General features: G+C 39.1%; 1 protein-coding gene across 1 annotated transcript in view; it reads left to right on the forward strand.

Annotated features, from left to right (window-relative positions):
* The window catches only part of PAM (peptidylglycine alpha-amidating monooxygenase), a 272,140-nt gene that overhangs the window by 228,466 nt on the left and 18,488 nt on the right, over window positions 1–25,186 (forward strand). Inside the window, exons 16-21 of the mRNA XM_081089059.1 lie at window positions 383–706; window positions 9,393–9,522; window positions 20,895–21,011; window positions 23,002–23,074; window positions 23,976–24,186; window positions 24,631–24,831. Of these exons, the coding sequence (XP_080945185.1) occupies window positions 383–706; window positions 9,393–9,522; window positions 20,895–21,011; window positions 23,002–23,074; window positions 23,976–24,186; window positions 24,631–24,831 (1,056 nt within the window). The remainder of the gene's footprint in view (window positions 1–382; window positions 707–9,392; window positions 9,523–20,894; window positions 21,012–23,001; window positions 23,075–23,975; window positions 24,187–24,630; window positions 24,832–25,186) is intronic.

The raw sequence follows: 25,186 nt of genomic DNA on the forward strand, positions 1-25,186 counted from the left end.
TAACTGTTTTCTGATATAGCTGTTGATAATATTTTCTTTTAGAAATCCGATGGACTCCAATCAATCCAAACCCAACTATACTATGAAAACCATTTATTGAAAAGTTCAAGCACTATACAATCATATATGCGTTATTTTGTTTCTACTAAAATGCTAATAGAAATTTTCCAGTGTGGTTGGCTCCTGAGATAACAGAAAGAAATAGGTGGTGTATAAAATGAAATGTGAAGCATACTGTTTTTTCATTTTCTGGAAAATCATCTTTTCTTCCCTTTATGCTTGAAAGTTTGAGAGCAACCTTCTCTTTTACTTATTTTTAAGACACTAAATTTTGGAATTTTATCAACCCTGCACCCCTTATCTCTTCTCTTTTTTTTCACAGGTGATTTCTATTCACTGCTTTCCAAGCTGCTAGGAGAAAGGGAAGATGTTGTTCATGTGCATAAATACAATCCTACAGAGAAGGCAGAGGCAGAGTCAGACCTGGTAGCTGAGATTGCAAATGTAGTCCAAAAGAAGGACCTTGGGCGAGCTGATGCAAGAGAGGGTGCAGAGCGTGAGGAGAAGGGCAATGCTATTCTTGTCAGAGACAGAATTCACAAGTTTCACAGACTAGAATCTACTCTGAGGCCAGCAGAGAGCAGAGTTTCCTCAGCACAGCAGCCCCTACCTGGTGAAGGCACCTGGGAATCAGAACACACAGGAGGTGCGTTTAGGGCTTTTTCGAAAAATAAAATGTGAAATGCTGCAATGCACAGTAGCAAAATCTGAAGGGAATAAAAATTAATGGTGAAAAAACTCATCAGTAAAGAGGACATCATTAGAAAAAGTGTTCATCAGACTTGGGCTATCAGATATCACATTGGTTTGAGGAGTTATTTCTTTGTGTTTTGGTCCAATACAACGTAAATTCAGTTTCCATTCAGCTGGTGAGCCAGAATTACCAGGACCAGAAATACTTGGATCGTGTTGGGGATGGTAGCATATGAAATTCATGGTAACAAATTCCTACTCTGTCTACATTCTCCATTTTGTTCCATGGAACGAAACTGAAAATGCAAAAACATGGCAAAAACTCCCAGTGTATGAAATACTCACGGTGCACTACCTCCTATGAAGGTATTTACCTTCCTCTCAAAGGAACCGTTTACTTCTCTCCAATTGATTTGTACATTGTAACTATACTTACGACTTTGATTTCTTAAGTTCCATCATTAATTACTACCTTCATTGGAAAGTGAAGTAGTTATGTCTGAAAGGACCTCCAGTCAGGGAGTAACTATCAGATTTATCTTTCTTTCTAACCATGATTGGCTGCCATAATTAGAGGACAGTACCTTATTCCCTTCAGGTTTCTGTACCAGCAAGCGATGGATGCTTCTTCTCTGTCTTTAATTGTGTTGTGGCCTCTGTGATATCGATTGTGTGTCGTGTTACTTGCTAATGTGGAAAGCCAGATAATATAGCATGTGGCGATCATCTCCAAAACAGTGACCGATGGCCATGCATGACATCTTTCTGTGCGTGGGCTGGGATGGTGCAGGCTGCCAGCTTGATGTTTTCAATACAGCTTTGCAGGAAGTCATACATTATTCAACACCCAGCTGATTTGTATTTGTAATTGAAAAAAATTTGCATGCAGGTTTTTTTCTGACATGGAAGTTTCGAACATTGTCCATTGGGACTGGCCTAGTGGTCTCTATGATATGTTAAATGGAACCCAGATGTCTTACCTCTTCCTATTTAAACATTAGCTCTCCTCTAACGGATTCTAAATTTATTGAATAAAACTGTGTTTCTCAAGAGGTGGTCCCTACAGCCCCTTGCATCAGAATCTAGGGTGCTTCTGAAAAACCTAGATTCTCAAATCCTACCAAAGAACAGTGAGTTGCATCTGTTGAGTCTGATACCTAGAAATTGGCAGTATGTCCCTCTCGGTTTCATAAATAGACTGGGGTGTCTGTCTGAACCTCTATATTAAAGACAATAAGTTGTAATCCAAACAACATGAAAATAAAAGGCAAAAGGGCCTCAAGTAAGAATACAGTTCTATTCAAGTGTTAAACGTTGAGTTCAGCCTGTTTTATTCCATGACTTGTGTTTGCTTGTTACTCTTCGATTTGATAAAACATCATTTATAGGCATCGTAAGTGTCAATGAAAAAAACCATAGTTTGACTTAAGACATTACATTCCTGAAACCTACTTTGTTTTCCTAAGAAAAAAGTGGTTAAAATCCCCCAAATACATTTACTTTCCAAATCTCTTCATACTCAGAAGCTGAGACTACCACTCATATCCTCAGTTCAGGTTACTAGCAAAGCCCAATGCCAGGGCATTTTCAGAAGCAGCATTTTAGATTCATGGACCCTCCCAGATTTTGGAACTGCAATATCATATGGATCCCATCCAGTTGATTTGAGGGTTTAAAGGTGAAATGATTGGATCAGCTTAAAAATCTGGATCTGACTGTATATGCTAGGTCCAGAACTACCTGAAGGTTTCAAAGGCAGCACCATTTTGTGGACCTTCTGATTGGTGTGAATTTCACTTGGTTCCATACCCTGGCAAATGCCTTTGAAGTTTAGCTTTCCACCTCATTATGGGTTGAATATCAGTGAGCACCAAGGTTCATGAGGAGCAACATAGAATGACATCTTCCAGCTTTGCAGAGCTGAGAAAGTCCTTGGCGTTCCAAGGAACAAGATGGTTAAATACCTTCATTGTGTCCCTAAGAATGCAGCCATCACAAAACCCCCCTTTTTTAAAGTCTTGTCTTCATGACCTTTGATGGTTCAGAGTCTATTCTGAAAACTCTCCTCCCAACAATTGTGAAGCAGTATTAGAAATCTGGACAGGCTCAGCTAGCCCAGGCAGGCTTTCCAACTGTTGTTGGATAGAGGATGCCTCAAGCAGGAAGTAGTAGTCGCAGCCTCCCCGCCACATATGCTTCCTCCCACCCTCACACCCAGGTACTTCTCCATTTGTCTAAGACAATTGAAAACCACTCCATGGAGGTAGTATGATAGAGAACACTTCAGACTCGAGGCAGACTGCCTGGCTTTGAATCCTGGCAACACCATTTATTTGTGGTCCCTAGGCAGATAATACATGCAAAGTGCTTTGAACAGTTTCTGGTACATACTAGTAGAAAACATTTAATAAATGTTATAATACGTTAGCAACAATTATGATTATTATTGCCACCATTAATGTCATGTTGGATGAAAATTTCAAAAATTTAAACACCAATGCAGTAGAACTAAATAGTAATTACTTTAACTTAAGCAGCATCTTATGAGAGAAATTTCTTGCAATGTGTAGGAAAGCTGCAAAATCTGGCACTCTGATTTGATAAATTATGAAAATGATTTGACAGAGTTCTATCATAATGGAGTTTATGGCTCTTCAAATCTTTGGTTACTTATATTGATCCGCCTTGATATTTGCCTGTGATATTTGATGCACAGTGTGAAAATATTCAACTTGGTAAATTGAGAAGCAAATGCACTGCTTTTCACGCCTAACATTATTTTGACTTCCATCATCAGTTTGATATCTATATTGAGGCAGCATTAATAGAGTAGAAACAAAATGTGAGCTGTCTTTATTCTAGTTGCCTTCCGGAAACTAGATTCGTTGAACAATGCATTAAAAACTACAGTAGCTATTCTCATTGGCAGATTTGATTACACTACTATTTGCTAGCACATGGAAGCCTGATTCAGCATATATTACACACCACTGGATACATCTAAAAATACATCTGTATTTGTGTGATGCTTTCCATCAGATAAGAGAACTCAGAGTCTTTATAATACACTTAGATTGAATTTAGTTTCTGTGGACAAGTTTTACTTAACTCAGAGTCCATCCTTTTAACATATTTCAGCCATATGCTTACCTCTAGGTTCAAGTCTGAAGTATTTCTAGAGTAAAATGAGGCATTCATTTGGCGGATTTTTTAATTGCTGGAAGGGAAGAGAATAATAAAAACAAGCACATACATAGCCCTTACTCTGAGCCAAGCTAAGAGTTTTAGATGCATTAACTCATTTCATCCTCATAACAAGATCGGTATTTATAAATTCATGTAGCGAGAATGAAACTGAGGCATTGAAAGGAGATAGCTCAAGGAACCAAGACTTAAAGTCAGGCAGACTTGCTCCAAGTCTTGTTTCTTAATCATTTTGTTATTCTCCTCCTCACAATAAAATAAAGATAATAATGGATAGATAGATAAGAAGATGACTGCCTTTTTCCAATCATCCCATTATCTCATCTAGGATCATAATAACTGTAGTTATATATTACCTTTGGTCATGCTTTCTCAATCACTATCCAAACAAATTGACCAAGATGATCTCATTTGCAAATGCTGATCTAATTTTCTTATTTAAAAAGAAAATAAATCCTGCTAATGCTTTGAACCCCTAGTTATGTCTTAACTCTCCTCACTTCACTCCCATTAAATGAAACATTATAATTAGTTCTTGTTTTCTTTTTGACATCAGTAATTATTTTCCTATGCTTTTAGTTAATTATAGTTATTCCTGCACCTCAAATGAATAACAATCGCTGACCAAAATAATGTATCTTTTCCTCACTAGATGAGAATTTGCAGTTGTAGAAAATACAACCACTACCCTTTGTTCTTGTTGTGGTCTTCCAGTAATTTCATCAGGAACCTTTCCATAAGATTAAATGTGAAGAGCCTAGTTATGCTCAGGTTAGGTCATAGTTCTGAGTTGGAAATTATATATTTTTTCTCAACGTTATCTAATTCCTTTAGTCCTTATGTAACAGATAAATGAATTATCTTTTAAATGCTCATTAATAATTTCATATGAAAGCAGCATTGATCATTAACATTAATCTTTTCTTGGAAAGGTGTAATTCATTAGTCCTTTTAGTGATTTATTGATACAATTTTAATAGTAATGTTTATTTTTTTTTCTGAAAGTAGTAGCTTTTCTAAATTTATAGTGGACTATGAGGCTGCACATTTACCTTTATTTATAATAAATGCAAGGGTTCTTCTGAAATAATCCTATTCTTTGACATCTGAATTTAGAGCAGCAGACACTTGGACTTAGGAATAGCTTCCCAAGGTCATGTGTAAAAAATGTGTATTTAATTTTCAAATTAAAACTGTAAGTCTACAGAATTAATTAATCATGTACTGAATCACTTCTTAAATGAAAGCTAAGAGGAGCCTGAACTCAAAATTTTAACTTCTTTGTGATTGTTAATGTTAGGTTTAAGTTAGAACCCAAACATATTTTATCATACAATTTCTTTAATAAGGATTTGAGATTTTTCTTCATTAGAGAAATTATTATTATTAATAGAAAATAACCATCCTTAACATTGATGCCTGAAATCTGGCTCAAGCCCACGGTTTCTTTTCTATGAAATAAGAAAATTATCTGGGATGAGCCAGTATGTTCTAGCCTTCTATGATTCTCATGTAGAGGTGGGCTGGGATTGGGAAAACATCTGTATTAATTCCATATACACACCACTGGTGGTAAATTATTGTCTTGATTCTTGATCATTTAATTTTGAAGCTAATAGCCTTTAACTACCTAATAATTTAAAAGATGGTGACACTGGAAGCAAAAACATCAATTAACTGAGCTAATGTTCAGAGATGAGAACAGTTTTCCTTTATTGTAGAATTTCTAGTTAACTGAGAGACCTAGGTCCTGAAGATTTTGAGGTCTTGGTTAGGTAATCTTAATAAATGTACAATTATATTTTAATGAAATTTAATATAATTTAATATAATTTCTACAAACATTCTTGCCATGCACAAAACAGTTCTCCTTCACAGTGACTCAGTACTAAAAAAGTCAATTTGCTCAGTGTTAGACCTCTTACATATTTCCTCAGATAGCACCGTGCTGTTTTGAAAATTCACCAAAAGTATATATTTTTAAATAAATATGTACATATTTACACTGAGTTTTCTTCTTGAAAATCTCCAACCAAAAAAGATTCTTCTATGTGACAAAATAGTGATTTTTGTAGACTTTCAAGCACTTATCAATCTAAGGTCAATGATCATTGGGTTAGAAGTTTAACATAGCTAGGTTAAACTTCTTTACACAATACTTCCAATATTTTATTAAAATCATATTTGAGCCTTGGTCAGTATGGCTCAGTGGCAGAGCATCGGCTTGGATATTGAAGGGTCTCAGGTTCAATTCCTGGTCAAGGGCACTTACCTGGCCCCCGTTGGGACACATGCAGGGGGCAACCAATCAATGTGTCTCGCTCACATCTCTCTCTTCCTCTCTCCTTCCCTCCCTTCCACTCTCTAAAAAATCAGTGGGAAAAAATTCTCAGGTGAAGGATAACAACAGTTTTAAAAATCACATTTGATCCCAGAACAATCTATTAATTTTGGGCATTGCGTATTTTCTATCAGAATTAGTATCTCTGCACCTTCATGAGCACCTCACTTCCAGTACCAGCTGGTGAACCACTGACTAGAAAGGTTCCAGGAACCATGATATCTATTTATTGTATTTAATGAAAATAATTCGCCAATTAGCCTTTATTACTGAGTCGCTTCACAGTGTCTCTAGCATAGTGCTAGGGATAAAAAACTGTAGTACAAGTTAATTATAAGATTATAAGGCTGTGTAAATGCTAGTTGAAAACATAATAAGCAAGAAAGATGGGCATAGCATTCAGGTTCATGCATTTATCAGGCCATTGCAGTGGGGTAGGCCCCGTGCAAGCCTTGGTGAATAAACAGTAAATAAGACATGATCCCTGCCCTCGAGAAATTCCATCTAATTTTGTCGTAGTTCTGGGCTTCGAGAATCTGACTAAAGCTACTAAACACTTATATTGTCATGAGGTTCAAGGTTTTCTTGGAGCCCATCCAGAGTCTTCAGGAGCTGGCGAATGAGGACAGAATCATGACCCCCAAACAGACACTCTGAGATGAGAATGAATGAAGTACAGCCTGAAATTCAAGCACCTTTAAAATAATTTAAAACATTTTCTTTGGGGAATGATTTATCCATCTGTTAATCCATCTAGACATCTCTAATTATTATGCTTATGCCCTATTTCCATAGTTTACTTTCATAAACACGGTTTTAATCATGTCACTCCATGCTTAAAAACCCTCAGCAGCTCCCAACCGCCAGTAGCAGCAATTTGTGTCCTTTCTTCCTTTTATGACAAGCGTGGTAGATGATGAATGCTATTCAGCTGAGCAGCCCCTTTCACATCCACTGCTGTGCCCAGAACTGTTTACAAATTTAGAAATGCCAGCTGTAACTCTGCCCCCCTCCTCCCCAACTCAAGAGGGCATATCAAAGCACACGTGAGTGAGGATGACATTCTCCTGTGCGCTAACATATTTCAAAAGTAAATTATTCCCAAACTCTGTGCTTTACTGCTACTGGTAAGGTATTTGCAGCATGCTTCAAAATTAACCACAGTATAAAGCAAGACACCACAGCTCAGAACTACAGATTCATTCATTTTTAAATCCATATTCCTTCATGTTGTCTACAACACATCTTCCAGTCTAACCTAGATCTCTGGGTCTGTTCATCTGCCTCCTACTTCCAGATCCCCACCTGAGGTACACAAGCATTCTTTCCCTGTTACATAAAGAACTTGAAACATTCTGCAATTATAAGCATTCTCTCTTTTGCTCTTTCTGATCTAAATGCTCTCCCCTCACTTCTATACCCAGTGAACCCTCCACTTAAGTGCAAGCACAAATGTTTCTTCTTCTGGGAAACGTCTCAGGTCTGACCTTAACCCTCCCCTCTCCCAGCCCCACCTCTCCCACGTTCCCTGCCCTATGTTGTGCTATATGTATTTGCTTTCTGTTTTTTCTCATTTTGTAGCTCCTCAAGGCCAAAAATGATGTTTTATTTCTGTGTGTGTGTCCCGGAATCTAGCATAATGCCTCACCTACAAGGTTCACTTAGGGCAGTGGTTCACAACCTTAGCTGCACATTAGAATCACCTGGGAAACTTTTTTTAAAATCCTGATTTCTGGGCCTCATCCTCCAGAAATTCTGTTTCTTTGTTTTGGGGTAAGGCCGCAACATTAGTAACAAAGAAACCGAATTTCCGGAGGATGAGGCCCAGAAATCAGGATTTTAAAAAGATTCCCAGGTGATTCTAATGTGCAGCCAAGGTTGAGAACCACTGACTTAGGGGATGTTTGTTAAAGATGCTTCAGCAAAGCCTGTAGGCAGGGCTGATCTAACATCCTATTGATTGTGCTATGTTTTGTTAATTTTTTTGAAAGAAAAATGATAAATGTGCAAAGGTAAAATATGTTAAGTGGAAAAGCACTATTTTTTTTTATAGTCAAGAGAATTATTATAAAGTGTTTATTCTCACACTGGCGTCCTCTCAAGTTTCCAGAAGCTAATTATAGAAGCCCTGTGCCTCCCTTTTCCCTCGTCTTTAATGCCTGTCTTTGAGATTTTGCTGTGTTGCTACATCCTCCAGAGGGAGGGGAGGATAAATGAGACTGGAATTGCTTCTTTTCTACTTCTCAGCATCTCTGTTGAAACATTTTGGAGGGGAAGAAATATTGACACTGATACAACAGATTTCATAGCATCTTCGTAACTATATATCCTCAGAGTAGCTACTCCACACATCATACCTCTTTACTCGAATGTCTGTAAAGGGGTTACCACAAATGAACCCAGCTATTCTCTATAAATGTATTCTGGTCAGAAATAAGAATGGCTTGGAAGTCATTCAGTCACAGAGTTTCTGTGATTTTTCCTTTTTCTTAATGTTAGGAAGCAGTGAAATACAAGCAGTGAAAGAGGATATCTCCCCACTCCTATTTTTCATCGGAACACTGAAATTAGGGAAAATGAAGTTGGCATCTTGTATAGTTCCTTATACAAGGGGTGGCTTATTGTAGGGGCTGGTGTATATTGAACATCAGAATGTACACAAGAGGGGGGAGAGAGAGAGAGATGCTTAATTGGCCATGTTTGGCATTTAATTACAACATTTAAAAGCTTTATATTAAAATTATGCCATCCGTGTGGCCACATTTTCCAAAGATACTGATTAAAATAAGAATCTTAATAAGAAGAAGGTGATCTCACAGTTGTTCTTACTGATTTAAGGGCAAGCAGGTTTTATAGGCATCTTATCAACAGGAGAAGAGAGCATGTAATTCCCAAACAGTTCACAGTCGTTTACCCGATTCATAGCTCCAGAAGCTACTTGGCATGTGCATGTGGTATGTCATGTAGAGCACGGCTTGATTTCTTTCTTTGCATCTAGTGACATCACTGCATGAGTTTCTTATAAGCAATGTGAATCTCCATGAGGTTGTATTAGCTTTCTTGTTTACGCTAAATGTACGGATTTGTTTTTTAGATTTCCATGTAGAAGAGGCACTGGACTGGCCTGGAGTATACTTGTTACCAGGCCAGGTTTCTGGGGTGGCTGTGGACCCTAAGAATAACCTGGTGATTTTCCACAGAGGTGACCATGTCTGGGATGTAAAGTAAGTAAGATTTTTCCTTCAAAGAGTAAATGAAAATAAAAAGAGCATGCATCACTTTTCATTACACTAGGGATAGTGCTGAGAGAATTTTCAAGGTTTTTTTTGAACTTGATTTCTGTGAGCAAAATATATTTGTTCTTTTATTGTATGACTGTGACAAGTAACAGAGCAGAACTCTAGTGCATTTTAAAACAAAGTAGTCATTTTATCAACTAGTTTATGAAAAGAAGGCAATAACATTCTGCCTACCTACCATGTTTTGCTCCCTTTAAGCTTGCCTTTACAATTCTAAGGAGAATAATACTGAAAGCAGTTAAGATATTGGCTGAGGAATTCTAAGACTTTGAAGGAAGTGTGTGAAAAGTTATTTTTTGACTATAATGCAGCACTTTGTTATTTCCTGATACTGGGTGCAGCCTGTTCTAAGGCCACTGGACTTGCCCTTTCCCTTGGACTGCTCCTCATCAGTGATAACAAGTAGCCTCTAGACTAGAGTCTAGAGACTGTGGCTGGAGCAGTTTGGCCACCACACACGTAGGAATAATCGGTACCCATTCTGAGATGCTGCCTGTTAACAGGGGTGTAAACACATTTACATAATTTTTTTTTAAAAGATTGCTCCAAAATTTAGCTGGTTATTTTAAAGCTACCGAGTAATGAATATCCATTTATTAATTTGTTTTGTCACACATTTACACAAGAAGGTACATTTTAAAATATCTTATCAATTAAGTGGATCAGTCTTCTCCTTTCAAGAGTACATCTGTAGGATCCGGAACATTGGGGACCCACATGTGTACTTCAGTTGTCCTTTTCCCTCGCTTTCAGAGATGTTGATTACACTCATGCTACACCTGCTGTGTCACAAACACATGTCTATAGCTTTCTTTGTGCCATTGAAGGTGGAATTCAATCAGCATTTCAGAATAGATGGGTCGCTTTGTTCCTGTTTAATTGTCCTTTCCAGTTGTCACACTTGAGAATGGAATCGGAGAAAGAGATCACTTCAGAGTTCAAAAGAAACAAGCGTTCTCAATATTCCTATTCGTGCATCTCTCATACATCATCTTAGTCATTATTGAACATCTAATGGTATTTTAACAAGTACTTTTAAAGGCAAACTATTACTATTCATTGTAGCATATTCTTCATTTTAATGAATATTGCCACGTTTTCTGCATGGATTTCTAGCCTCATTTTATCAGAGAAGAAAATTGCAGCATCATTTCCTCCCATTGATGCTGTCTCAGCTGGCTAAAGATGAGTTGGACACAGCCCAGTTTTCCATTTTAATGTTATATTGATTCCAAGTAAACAGCAGAGGCTGGACTAGCTTATTAGGAAAAGGGGGTCAGTAAAAGGAGCTCTGGGCAGGAGATGACACGAGACTCTGAAACAAGAACCACATAAGAACATTTTCTGTGACTTATATGGCTTGAACTGAAAAACTGCTTTTTCCTGGCATCTAGCTTTCATCTGGATACCCAGTGTCATGTGTAAAGAGATTCCAGTGTCACTGCCAAAGCCCTGGTGTCTGTCCTCTCATGCATGGCACCAACAAAGTGGTGTTGCCTAAAACGCAAGACTTCTTCAGAGCAGATGTGCTGGTTCAATTCATTACATCTTTGTTTCTTCTTTCTTCTTCATCTCTATCTTCAGGTGCGAGCATACTTGTTATCCCTGTGCCTTCTGCCTCTCCTGTATTACCAGTTGGCCTCTGGCACCCTTTGCAGTTGTGCTGGTGAGGAAATTCTCTTCCAGCATTCAGCTCTCCGCTTTCAACAACTGTCTGCTTTATTATTCATGAGGGGAATTAGAAGTGGATTGCTCTGTTCATTGCTTTTTCTTTTTTTAGAAAAATAGATTTGGATTTGTGAGCTCTGTTCTTCGATCACCCTTCCTACATACACAAGTCACATTATATAAAATATATGGAGTACATAGTTTTTCTTCTCCCTAGTTAAGTATCCAAGAACTGTACAAAGAAAAAAAGCACTTTCCTGTAGAATTTATGATGGGCTGGTGGAGACAATGGAAATTTAAGATGGTGTGGAAATTGCATTCTTGTTGTTACCACTGCTTGGATAGAGTAGTGATAAATCCTACATTAATTTTTCTTGGAGTCTTTCCTATCCTGATATTCCTCATGCTCACAAAATTGTAGGTTCCATAAGGCCAAGGCTTGCTTTCAGCCAAACTAAGTACTCTATACACTCTATGTCCCCTAATTTTTAGATGGTTATTCTTTAAGTATCAGACCATGCTTGGAGTTAATAATAATCTCTAATTATACTTGTTACCCAAAGCTCCTTTGACATCATCACACCATCTGCCTGTACTATTACCCTTCATTCTTACCCAATATTCCTGATCAGCTCTTACTCTTCTACTTAACCATGCTGAATAAGCATAGCAACCAAAATCCTATATAATAAAAGCATAGTATGCAAAAAAATTGTCCCCTCAACCGGGAGTTCGACCAGGGGGTGGGGCTGGCCAGGGGAAGGGAGGGAGTACCCATTGGCCACTGCCAGCCACTAGGGACCCTGCCAGTGCATTAATTTTATGCACTGAGCCTCTAATAATAATAATAAACCACTTAACATCCTGAAAGATGATTGTCACTCCCTTTCTCAATTTGATTTCCATTTTCCTTCCACTCTATGTCTCTTACTTCAATATGGCTACTTTAAGAAGCTTCTTACAGCTAAAATAGGAAAGACCTATTCCCAGCAGGGTGTAATGAAATTTTAAAGGTCCTCTTGTCTGCTCTGGTGTTAGGGCAGCATAGCAGCTAGAGCTCTTTAATGTTTAAATGCTTCCCAATAGGAGATGGGTAGCTCCTGGCTCAGTAATAGCTGTTCCTGGGTTTCTGTCTTAAAATCAGCCCCACTGTCAAAGACTCACTTCTTGGCCTTTCTTTTATTTATCCAGCTATCGTCAAAGTACTGTGCAGAACTCACATCACTAATCTAACCATGGGTTTTACCCCTAAAATTTTGGTGTTAAAAGTTGCTTCCTTTGTATCTTTTATTATTTCTTCACATGGAGTTGAAAGAGAACTTGGGAGTTGTATCACTTGTGAGTCTTTCTTTACCAATAAGAGAGAACACCCAACACACAGTAGCTTAGGAAAAGAAGATATTTGTTTGCATAAATGAAAACTTCAAGGGTATGATGGCCCAAGCAGTATCAATGGGATCTGTTTTTTAACACGCTTTCTCCTGATTGGCTCTTTTCTTAGGCCCTGAGAATCCATTATCATACTAGTTACAGTGAAGATATAGTCTATGTCCCTGATAACTCAATAGAAAATTCTTAAATTGAGTCTTTTAGCATTCTTCAGTCTGACTGAGGTCATGTCTCCCACATCCCTGAACCAGTCTTTGTGGGTAGAGGAATGAAATCCACTCTTTGGCTTAGCCTCAGGTTTTTTTGTTTTGTTGTTGTTCTATTCCTGGAATGTGAGAGTAGAGCTGACATCATCGAAAAATAATGGGCTGAGAGAGAAGCTCAAAATATTGGGTCAACTAAAGAAAAAATGAGGTTTCATTAGCACAAAATAGTGCCGTAGACATTGGGCACCCAGAATGGCACATATCCGCCAGAATTGTAGTAATACCATGAATAGCTCATCTCCAGCTCCCTGCCCAATGCAGACATCTCTTTACAAAATCTTCTGCCGTCAGCCAGTGCTAGAATTATTTCCGTGCCAAGAAATTCCCTAGAGATGAGACTTACTCTTCAATTATGGGACTCATCCAGATGTCATAAGGTCTTCATTATGTTAATCTCAAATCTGAGTCCCTAACTCCACCTCATGACAGCCTGATGCAGAATGGATTACTCCCATTTACCCAGGGCAGTTATTTGCCTATTTGAAGGCAGCCTTGTCTTCTGCAGACTAAATACCCCCAGGCCCTCTCCCAGTCTTGATGCTGACATGTTACTTCCATCTGAAAGTGCTCTGGTTTCCAAGCCTTTTAAAGGGTTTGGTTGAGAAGTGGCCACAACACCTCATGTAGTATCTGCTCAGCAATACAGTTACTTTCCTTGATGTGTATTCTAGGTATCTGTCAGTATAAAACGATTGTATTCACTTTTCTTCAGCAACAATATCACCACCTTGTTGCCTTGTGTTGAACTTGTACTATGCTAAGATCTCCAAATATATTTTATAAACTGTGCCCACGTTTTTACTGGAAATTTGTACTCAGAAAGTGTTTTTTAAATGCAAGACTTTATTCCAATTACGCCTCACTTCAGTAGATTTAGCATTGCTTCAGTTTTCAGATATCATTTTATTCTTAATTAACCAGAGAGTGAGCTATCCCTCCCAGCCTTGTTTGTATTAGATCTGCTGGATGAGCATGCCTGTCATATCTTCATAAATGTTGTTTATAAAATTTGAATTGTCAAATGGTTGGTTAAACAAATGTTGTTCTTAGAGATGTAGTTTTTTTGGAATCTTCTTCCACTTGCCCCCCACATAGCTCACAGTCCTTCTCTTCATCAATGCTTTATAGAATTTTTTAAAATATATTTTATTGATTTTTTACAGAGAGGAAGGGAGAGGGATAGAGAGTTAGAAACATCGATGTGAGAGAAACATCAATCAGCTGCCTCCTGCACACCCCCCACTGGGGATGTGCCCGCAACCAAAGTAAATGCCCTTGACTGGAATCGAACCTGGGACCATTCTATCGGCAGGCCAATGCTCTATCCACTGAGCCAGACCGGTCAGGGCAAGAATTTTGACAAAATCAATTATTTCAGAAATCTATCTGCTTCCTAACTTTCAGGAAACTCAGTTCAAGATTTGCCTCACTAGTTTTCTGGTGACTCATTTACGATATCAGGTTGAGCCCTAACCGGCTTGGCTCAGTGGATAGAGTGTCGGCCTGCGTACTGAATGGTCTCAGGTTTGATTCCGGTCAAGGGCATATACCTTGGTTGCCAGCACATCCCCAGTAGGAGGTGTGCAAGAGGCAGCTGATCGTTGTTTCTCTCTCATCGATGTTTCCAACTCTCTATATCTCTCCCTTCCTCTCTGTAAAAAATCAATAAAATATATTTTTTTTAAAAAGATATCAGGTTGAGGTTCTGCATCTACATCTGCAAATTCTTTCATACCTTAAGAATTAATTGTGCCGTAGTGCCTTACTATCTAAGAGAAAATTGTAAGGAATCTACAAAAACGTTTCTATTTCCTACCCTTCTTCCTCAGATTGCTATTTCCCATTGTCCTCTAGCTACTTTCTCCCAGTTTTACATCCCTTCCTCTCATTCTTCTTAGTTAGGTAACTTCTTTCATGTCTCCCACATTTACGCTAAATTTAATAGAGGACATTCCCAGTAAGAGAAGACCACTTTTTCCTTTTTTAAGGACAGGCGACCTGGGTTTGAATCTTGGTTATCATTTCCCAGCCCTGAGACCTGCATCAAGACATTTGCACTCCCTAACTCTCAAGTTCCCTAGTCCAAAAAATAAGGCCTTTAATAGGTGCCTTATTCTGTTGAGTAGCAAAAACCAGTGCTACGTGACTCATCCCCAAGTGCCCTAACTGCCCAGAGCCCAGTGCCATGATACCTCATCCTTTGTTTGTTTCATTCCTGTCTGGGACACCTCTGGTGCTAACTCCATCGGGGCACCAATAGTCATGCTGGTTTCTTTCTCAGCCCACATTCTCTCCTCACAAGGATTTTTTGCAATGTGTATATATTCAGACGAAAGTGTCTTTAACATAGTATCAAATTATATCCCATTTAAAACCTCTAGCCTTTGTATGGTATGTCTTTGCTTTCCTAACATTGAGGGTACATTTCCATTTAAATTCTCACTTGAAAATCTATGGCTCCTTCTCCAGCTTCTTAATTTATATAATTACATTATATTTTATTTCTCTCTTCAGTTTATTATTTATGTTGTTTCCCTTAATTTGGATTGATGGCACAGAAGTTTATTTTCTCCTTACTCTAGTTCTTTCTCTGTGTGACCACAGCAGAGCATTTCTTCTCGGCCTTATCTAAACTGTTTGATTAGCTGCTAATGTGCAAAATCATTAGTGGGGGATTCAGACTGCTAAAATAAAGAACTGATGAATTCCAGCCCACAGGCCACAGTTCAGTCTTTTCAGCTGAGTGCTTTTTCTAAGAAGCAAACAAAGATCATCAGTGCTCCAGGCACTGTGAAACGTGCAGGGTATTATTATATCCTGTAAAAAGTTCAATGTGGTTGAAATAAAGACTTCTCTGCAACATATAACCGGGCTAGCTGCTTTAGAACACCAAAAAGCACTTTGCTATAGCAACCCTGTAGGCCGCTCTGTAGGTTGACATCCATTTGTGAGCTATTCAATGGTTACCTTTCTGTGAAATATAACAGAGCTTATAGACTAGTTTATTTGACAGATTGTGTGTGTGTGTGTGCATGTGTGTGTGTGTGTGTGTGAGAGAGAGAGAGAGAGAGAGAGAGAGAGAGAGAGAGAGAGAGAGAGATTTCTCATTTAAAGAAATATCAAGTTATTTTCTTACTTGCCCTGTGTAGCTACCAGGGGCCAACTGTTAGTTACATGAAGCTCCTAGCATCCCAAGTGAAGGGATTAGGACTGGCCCACCAATCATTTGAGTGACTGAATGTTCCAGTTTAAACATATGGCCGTCTGTTAAAGGGTATCACAAAAGACTTTTAATGTAACGGTCAGGCCTGTTGTGTTGTGGTTAATTTCTTTAAAGCTGTAATCTTCTTAAGAATTCTAGAGTTTTGTTACTTGCTTTTTACGTTTCTGAAGTAAATTGATATATTTAAATGATGCTGATATAAGTAGAATGTCATCTTTGGTTTTTGTTTTGTCATGTTTACTTTGCGTTTTTTTTCTCTGTTTTGGGAGGTGGTCTTTAAATGAACAGATTCTCTAAACAGTAAATTCAAGAACTTGTCTAGCCACTGAGATCCTTAATGGATATAGCATAATTATAATGCCATGAATAATGATCATTAGGCTGTATACAAGGGGTCCTCAAACTTTTTAAACAGGGGGCCAGTTCACTGTCCCTCAGACTGTTGGAGGGCCGGACTATAGTTTAAAAAAAACTATGAACAAATTCAGCAACAGGCAGCGAAAGCAAAACCACCTGGCGGGCCGGATAAATGTTTTTGATGGGCCGCATATGGCCCGCGGGCCACAGTTTGAGGACCCCTGCTGTATACTGTAGGAAAAGTGGCTAGTCTTAAGCATCACATAAAATGCCCTCTGTACACACTAATGACAGGGAGGTAATTTGTGGTAACCAGGAGTCCTAAAAGAGCACCCAAACTAAATTGTTGTTACATTGTAATACGATACGGAGAAGAATATCTTGATAAATTGAGAGATCTGATATTTTCTGTGTATCCAATTTTTTATTAAAAATACCTGATTTATTTATTCAGTAGCTTATTTAGTTTTGTTACTTATTTTTTTCTTGGTTCCTTCATTTGCTATTTCACAATTTACTATAACACCACCACCAAGTGAATAATAAAATGAAAGGGGATGATCCTCATATGAGTTAGCTACTATTTATTACCACCACTAGAAATTTGACATTTCTAGATTATGAGTAGAGATGCCCACACACAAATTGTGTTTATGACAGCAACGCATCAATGACTTGATACATTTTTTCCTATATTTGTGGGCAGTACGCAACAGTGTCATTGATAAAGGATGTTTTTCTTCTGCCTATTCATCAGCTACAACAGTTTCATTTAATCTGACTGACATAGGAGGTGGGTCTGGGTTATTTATATTTCTTCCTTACCAGAGCTTGGTGTTTTGGAAGCCAAGTTCAACATTTCAGGTTCTTGACTCTGAGAGACATGGTTTCCAGGGAGTTAAAGTTTACATTGTGAAATATTTGAGTGCAGGAGAAATAAGCTGGAGCTATAAAAATAATTTTAAGTTAATAGTTCAGTATCTATTCCTGGGGAAGCGGTTCTCCTTTGTATTTTCTCCCCATCTGTAAGTTGTACTAATGTTATTTCCTAAAATAGTAGGACCCTAAAATCAGAGATTTAGGACTGATGGTGAATATTTAAGTGAATGACAAGACAAACCAAAGGGGTAGTTATCTTCCAGAATTATTGCAACCCGTTTCTTGAGGAAATCGTGAACAAGTAAATATATCAGGCTTCTTGTTCGGTTTGTCATTTTACAAATAAGAGGTGACATTAGGTATGCTGAGGTCTGATCTGCTCCCGGTTTATCGGGATATACAGTTGGGCTGCACTATTACTGCCTGTCAGTAGTGGGTCAGATCACTGTCTACATGTGCAGTGATAGCACTTGGTGAGAATTATGAAGATATGGCAACTTTCCATATTACTAACTCCTATGTGGGGACTAGTAATATACTAGTATATTCCATGCCCAAGCAAATAAACTGCAAGAATAAAAAAAATTAGGAAATACATGAGGGAAATCTAAATATAACCAGTCGATTTTTATCAGGATCAGTCTTGTGGTTATGATAGTGTACTATAGTTGTACAAAATGCTACTGGGTAAAGTGTACAAGGAATCATTCTGTATTATTTCTTACACCTGGATGTGAGTCTACAATTCTCTTAAAATTTCAACTTAAGAAAAAGGGAAAACATATTTTTAACTTCTTACAGTCAGGGAAAGCATAATTCTCACATAATTTAGATTGCCATTGTGCCATTGTAAAGCACTGGAATCTACACTAATAAGAGAGAAAAATGGTAATTGGCGTACGGCGATACCTTTTTCATTGGCTAATCAGGGCTATATGCAAATTAACTGCCAACTAAGATTGGCAGTTAACTGCCAACTAAGATTGGCAGTTAACTGCCAACAAGATGGCGGCTAATTTGCATATGTAGGCACAATGCAGGGAGGTGAAAGGGAAAGCAGGAAGAAGCCCCCTGCCACTGACAGTGATCGGAAACCCAGGGGGGAGCTAAGAGCTGGGGGGCAGGGCAAAGGCGGCCCTGGGGCCGCCTTTGCCCTGCCCCCCAGCCATGATCGGAGAATCAGGCGCCTTTGCCGCCCTGGCCAGTGATAGCAGGAAGTAGGGGTGGAGCCAGCGATGGGAGCTGGGCACGGTCAAAGCTGGCAGTCCCAGGAGCTAGGGGTCCCTTGCCTGGGCCTAAAGCGGAGCCCACGATCGCGGCGCCCCCCGCTGCCACTGCGGGTCCCCGCTGCCCGGGCCGGACGCCTAGGCCAGAGGCGTTAGGCCTGGGCAGGGGCAGAGCCTGCAACCGCCGGGAGCTGGGGGTCCCCTGCCCAGGCCTGACACCTCTGCCGGAAGCCTCAGGCCTGGTCAAGGGGCTGATCTGGTGATTGGTGATCGGAGGGTGATGAGGGTCAACTCCTCTGGCCGAGGCATCAGGCCTGGGTGGGGGGCGGAGCTGGGGATTGGGGGGATATGATGGTCCCCTTGCCCAGGCCTGAAGCCTGGGTCAGAGGCATCAGGCTTGGGCGGGGGGTGGAGCAAGCGATCAGAGGGAGATGGGAGTCCCCTGCCCAGGCATGATTCCTGGGCCAGAGGCCTCAGGCCTGGGCGAGGGCCAGAGCCAGTGATCGGGGGGAGATGGGGGTCCCCTGTCCAAGCCTGACACCTCTGGCGGAGGCGTCAGGCCTGGGCAAGGGGCCGATCAGGCGATCGGAGGGTGATGGGGGTCAACGCCTGAGGGCTCCCAGTATGTGAGAGGGGGCAGGCTGGGCTGAGGGACACTCTCCCCCCCACACACACACCCAGTGCGCGAATTTCGTGCACCGGGCCCCTAGTTTTTAAATAATGAAGAATATAAGACTGACACTATAAGAGACAATAAATGAAGAGGCTTCATCCTATTACACACGAATGTGAAACTTACAGCATACTGCAATCTCAGATATGCTGAACTGATGTTACTGATGTTATCCAATCTCATGGTCAAGTTGGGAAGAAAACATCATTGATGACTGAGTCTGGTACCTTTGTTTTCTAGAAAATTAGTGATGATGTCTTTAGTATAAAAATTCATATTGAGAATACTTTCAGATATAGCGTAAACTCTTTGGTATCGCACAGTAGTAAAAGAGAGAGTTCAAGTTTGCCCTTTACCAGACTTTCCTGATTTAATAACACCTTGTGCACTACTAATAAAATGTCACGTTTCAATTTCATAGTGATCCCATGAATATCTTATAAAATCTGTTCTGTTAGTGATGTCACTTCCACTTCATAAACCTATGTGTATTTTTCTATATATCGTTGTGTGGTTTTAACCACACACAATGGCATATGTAACCAGTATTTCTTCAGTTTCAGGTTGACAAAGCCGAGTCAATATTTTGTACTTAATTGAATGGGTCATTAATAAGAACTACCTCAGGGACTTAGTGTTACCTTTCAGGAAAAATATACCCAAAAGACTATTAATAGTCAAGATGCTCACATAATTGTGTGATGTATATTCTTAATAGCAACAGATTATATTTTGAAATTTTTGTTCCACTGGGACTCTACATAAGTTCCATAAAAATACCAACCAACTAATCAACAGTTGTGTGTAGATTTGAGCAGTCTAGTCCAGGGGTGGGCAAAGTTTTTGATTGGAGGGCCACAATGGGTTCTTAAACTGGACCGGAGGGCCGGAACAAAAGCATGGATGGAGTGTTTGTGTGAACTAATATAAATTCAAAGTAAACATCATTACATAAAAGGGTACGGTCTTTTTTTTCAATAGTTTTATTCATTTCAAACGGGCTGGATCCGGCCCGCGGGCCGTAGTTTGCCCACGGCTGGTCTAGTCTGTTGGTTTTCCAAATACAAATATGTCACCATAAATATTTAATGTCATTCAGATTTTTTTCATTTGACGTGTATGTTGTATCTATGGCTAGTACAATAGCAACCTATTTTTTATCACTACCCTTCCTGCTATCATTTATACTTCCCTTATCATCACAGAGAAAATTAAAGTAAGCTATGGTTTCTTTTGTAATTTGAAAGAAAATAACTATTAAACCTTTTTAAAAATATTAGTTACTTTAAGAGTTATAGGTAGTGGTCCTCAAACACTCGTGCCTATGAATCACAGAGGGATGGTGTGAAGCTGCAGGTTCAGATTCAGTGGGATCTGAGACCTTGCATCTCCAGGCAGCTCCCATGCTGCTGCTCCATGGCCATTCTGAGCAGCACAGTTCTGCAGGCTGCTGGTGTGTGTATAACCCAGGATGCTGAAACATCCAGGACAGAGTGAAGTCAGATACATCTGAGCTCTTCTTTTTATTCTGTATTTGGAATCTCAAGTAAATAGTCTGCATTCTCAAGTTCATTGACTTGGTTTATTTATTTTTTATTCTAATGCTTTTCTTAAAGCTCTTTTGACAGCCAGTTTGTTTACCAGCAAAGAGGACTTGGGCCAATTGAAGAAGACACTATTCTTGTCATCGATCCAAATACTGCTGCAGTACTCCAATCCAGTGGGAAAAATCTGTGAGTTAAAGTACTTATGTTGTTACTAAGGCGTGTACTACATATTGTGTTGGGTGCAAAGTGCATCATTGGGTCGGGTCTTGGGAAGAGGGTGTTTTATAGCAGTGGTGAGAAAGCATAGCTTAAGAAAGCAGGAGGCTGTCCTACCCAGTGTGGCTCAGTAGTTAGAGTGTCGACCCTCAGACTGAAGGGTTTTGGGTTTGATTCCAGTGAAAGACACTCACATACCTCGGTTGTAGGCTTGATCTCTGGCCCCAGTTGGGGCGCCTGTGGGAGGCACCAATCGATGTGTCTCTCTCAAATCGATATTTCTCTCTCTGTGTGTCTCCCCTTACCTTCTACTCTCTCTAAAAATCAATGGGAAAAATATCCTCGGGTGAGGATTAACAATAAAAAAGCAGGAGACTAATTTGGCCATCTCATCTTTCAATTTCTAAGTAGCATATTCTAAACCCTGACTGAATATTAAAATCACCTGGGAGCTTAAAAAAATAGATTCACATATAGTCTCGAATAATTAAAAAATTATTTAGCAGAAAAGTTATATAACCAAACTCCTCAAGTAAATACTGCTAAGGAAAAAGGTGTTTGTCTTTCCATCTCCAAGTGAAGACTGAACAAATGTCCTTTTTATATTTCCTTAGCATGCATAGGTAATTTGGCTTTGAAAGCCACTCATTGTTTGATCTTATTCCTGGATGGCATTTGGCAGCCAAAATAAAAAAAGTTGGCTGACACTTTATGGCCATGGAAAGAAAGGTCACCTGCTTACAGAGCGTCCTCAACCATTTGAACTGGCATCTTCAGGAACTGTACCCTCTCCATCTGCTTGGGCACAGGGAGAGCCAGCTTCTTTGAAAGGCAGGGAGCCACCACTTCGAATGCAGCTGCTTCTGGAGATGGCAGGAATTAGGTTTGTAGAGGATTCTAAGATTGTGAGTCGGGGAACAAATTTTAATACTAGCTCCCCCACTCAGTGCGTCTGAACCTGTCTCCTTGCTGCTCCACCCATCAATCAGAAGTATTCTCATTCCAGAAAGGAATTAAAGAGGAGGCAGAGCAATGGCTGCTAAATGAAGTTGGCTCACAGTGGGTATTATGTCAGAAGCATATCATAGCTCTCACAGTCAGTCACCAAAACAGAGATCTAGTTCAGTGAATTAATCAATATCACAGCCTTGGCTTAAAAAAAAATGTGTAGTGCCAGCATGATGCTAAGGCCAGAAGCTGACAAATGTAGCTTGGAGATTGCCCGATGTCTTTTGACCACACCATATTAAGATATTGTCCATGTGTTTGTTAATTCTGTCCAGGTTCCTTAAGCCTGTGAGCTTCTGTCTACATTAGTTTACAATTCACTTACCCAGATCATCCCAATTGATTGTTAAATAGATTAACCTTCTCTAATGATTATCTGGCACACCACTTCACTTTGCTTGGATGGGCACAGCCCATGTCTGCTAGAAGTTGTTTTTGTTTGTTTGTTGTTGTTGTTTTTTGGGGGGTTACTGTCTTTAGTAGGCACACTTAAAGGTTTTGAGTCATATATTGATGTCCTATATTACTACAGAATTATATTATCTTGCAGTGTATTTAAATGATTCAAACCATATAAATCCATTTCTATTTCTCTCAACAAATTTGTTTATGCACATTTCTAAGATGTTAATATTTATGATCTTAGAACTTGTTTTTAAATTGATGTTATTTGTATTATTTAACATACCATACTTTACAATAAATATTTATAATTTATTATATATACATTTTTAAATGATTAACTACTGCTTAAGATTTGTCATAAGGATATCTCTTTTTATAACAAGTATTTTCATTTAACATTTTATTTTGGTCTTTTCTATTGTAATGCTGGTATACATTTATCAATTTATTAATTTTTATTGCCTTTATAGGTTAACTACCAAAACATTCATGGTACACTTGCTTTGGAAATTAACATATATTTAAGACAGTTATTCTTATTTTGCAGGTTTTACTTGCCACACGGCTTGAGTGTGGATAAAGATGGAAATTACTGGGTCACTGACGTGGCTCTGCATCAGGTAATTTATCTTCCATTTGGCAGTTATTCAAGTAGAAGTTCATGAAGTTATGCTTTCAAAATGCTCTGCCTTACCTGTGTCTTTCCTGTGACCCAGTTAGTTTATAACAAGAAAAAGGACCAGCCCCATCTCAAATATTTCTCTTAGAAGTTAGTGCTAGGAAAAGCTACTCGTAAATGATCAAATCATCTTTCTTCTTTGAATTGGCAGGAACCTTAGGGACATCCTCCTTCATTGCTTCCACGTTTTCTTTGCTTTTCTCTGTCCTCGGGTCTTAGTTCTATTTCATCCCTTGTGTTTTCTATTTTCTTTTCCTAATCTTCAATAAATTGAAGCTATGTCTCTGGTACATACATGTTTATGTATTAAACATCAAAATTCTGTCCTTTTTAAAAGAAGTAATATTTCATTCACAGAATAGTCATAAGTTTTTTCCCCTAGAAGCAAAGTTCACATTTGATACCTGTTTTTATAGTAGGCAACAAAGAACTAGGGAAATTAGGGGTGGGGGTGGAAATGCTAGAACTCAGAAGACTAGCTCCCAGGGTCTTCAAACATTATCTCAGTAAACGTTTATTGCTCGTGTATCGTCTGGAGAGCATTGTTAGCTAAGGAAAGATAAGGAAGTGCATGGAATAGGTGTGGATGCAACAGGACATCCTTGTACTAGTCTTCATTCACTACTACTTACCTGGATGACCTTGAGCAAACCAATTAATCTCTGTGTCCTCACTTATCAAATGAAGGAATCGCACCAGATGATTTCCAGTTCTTAAAAAGTACCTTGTTTTAAACAAGTCTCTGGGGGCTTACACTCCAACTGCCTGTGCGAGTGTTCTTGGCCATGTGGGTGTGTGTCGGTAATAACCATGCAGTGAGGCTGTTGTTCCTTTTGAAAAAGGTGTTCAAACTGGATCCGAACAGTGAGGCAGGCCCTCTGCTAATCCTGGGAAGGAGCATGCAACCAGGCAGCGACCAGAATCACTTCTGTCAGCCCACCGATGTGGCCGTGGACCCAGACACCGGAGCCGTCTATGTGTCAGACGGTTACTGCAACAGTCGGATTGTGCAGTTTTCTCCAAGTGGAAAGTTCATCACACAGTGGGGAGAAGGTACCCAATAAAACTCTAATTGTAATTCTTAGCCAGTATCACTAGGAACAGGAGATTGGTACCCCTCACGTCCTTTAGGATGCCATTGTCCCCTGTAGTAGAGAAAACAGCGCCTCTATATGCATCTACCTGGCTTGTGCACGCGTGCGCGCATACACACACACACACACACACACACACTCACGCACACACACACACCCCTACATCGTATGAGAAAAAAGAATACTTCTACCCCCAAATTTTGTCCAAATAGAGAATAAATATCTAATGTGTTTGTGGGTAAGAGAGATTAATGGAATAAATGGAATAACTGCTTTACCCTGTTTCCCCCCTAGTTCCAGATATTTAATGGTTTGCTGTCATGAAGATGGAGAACAAAACTGTAGAGTCAGACTTTTGGTGCTATTACAAATTATATATCTGATGTTTTTCTGTGTTTTGTAGAATCTTCAGGGAGCAATCCCAAACCAGGCCAGTTTACTGTTCCTCACAGCTTGGCCCTTGTGCCTCATTTGGGTCAATTATGTGTGGCAGACAGGGAGAATGGTCGGATCCAGTGTTTTAAAACTGACACCAAAGAATTTGTGCGAGAGATTAAGCATGCATCATTTGGAAGGAATGTATTTGCAATTTCATATATACCAGGTATTTCACCTTAATTTATTTTTGTGTTTTGTCATACTATACTTCGTTCATAAAAAGTATTTGTCTAAGTTTCACATGCTCTTTTTATAATTTTTTTCTTAAGGGATTGAAGATACCTTATATATTAGATCTTAAGATAATTTTAAAACTGTTAGTTTGTTGTAAATCAGTTTCAACTGAAGTTTTATATGAAACTAATGAAAAACTCAAAGATTTTATTGTTTGTAATGGGTTAAAATTTTTTTCCCAAATGTTGATTTTTATTTTTCCTTAATTATGATCATCTGCTCTAGTTAGTAAATGATTAATATTATGGCTTCACACATCATCAACAGATGATATATGCCTGATAAAA

This window comes from Myotis nattereri (assembly GCF_964212035.1).
Source record: "Myotis nattereri genome assembly, chromosome: 4".
Taxonomy (NCBI): Eukaryota; Metazoa; Chordata; class Mammalia; order Chiroptera; family Vespertilionidae; genus Myotis; species Myotis nattereri.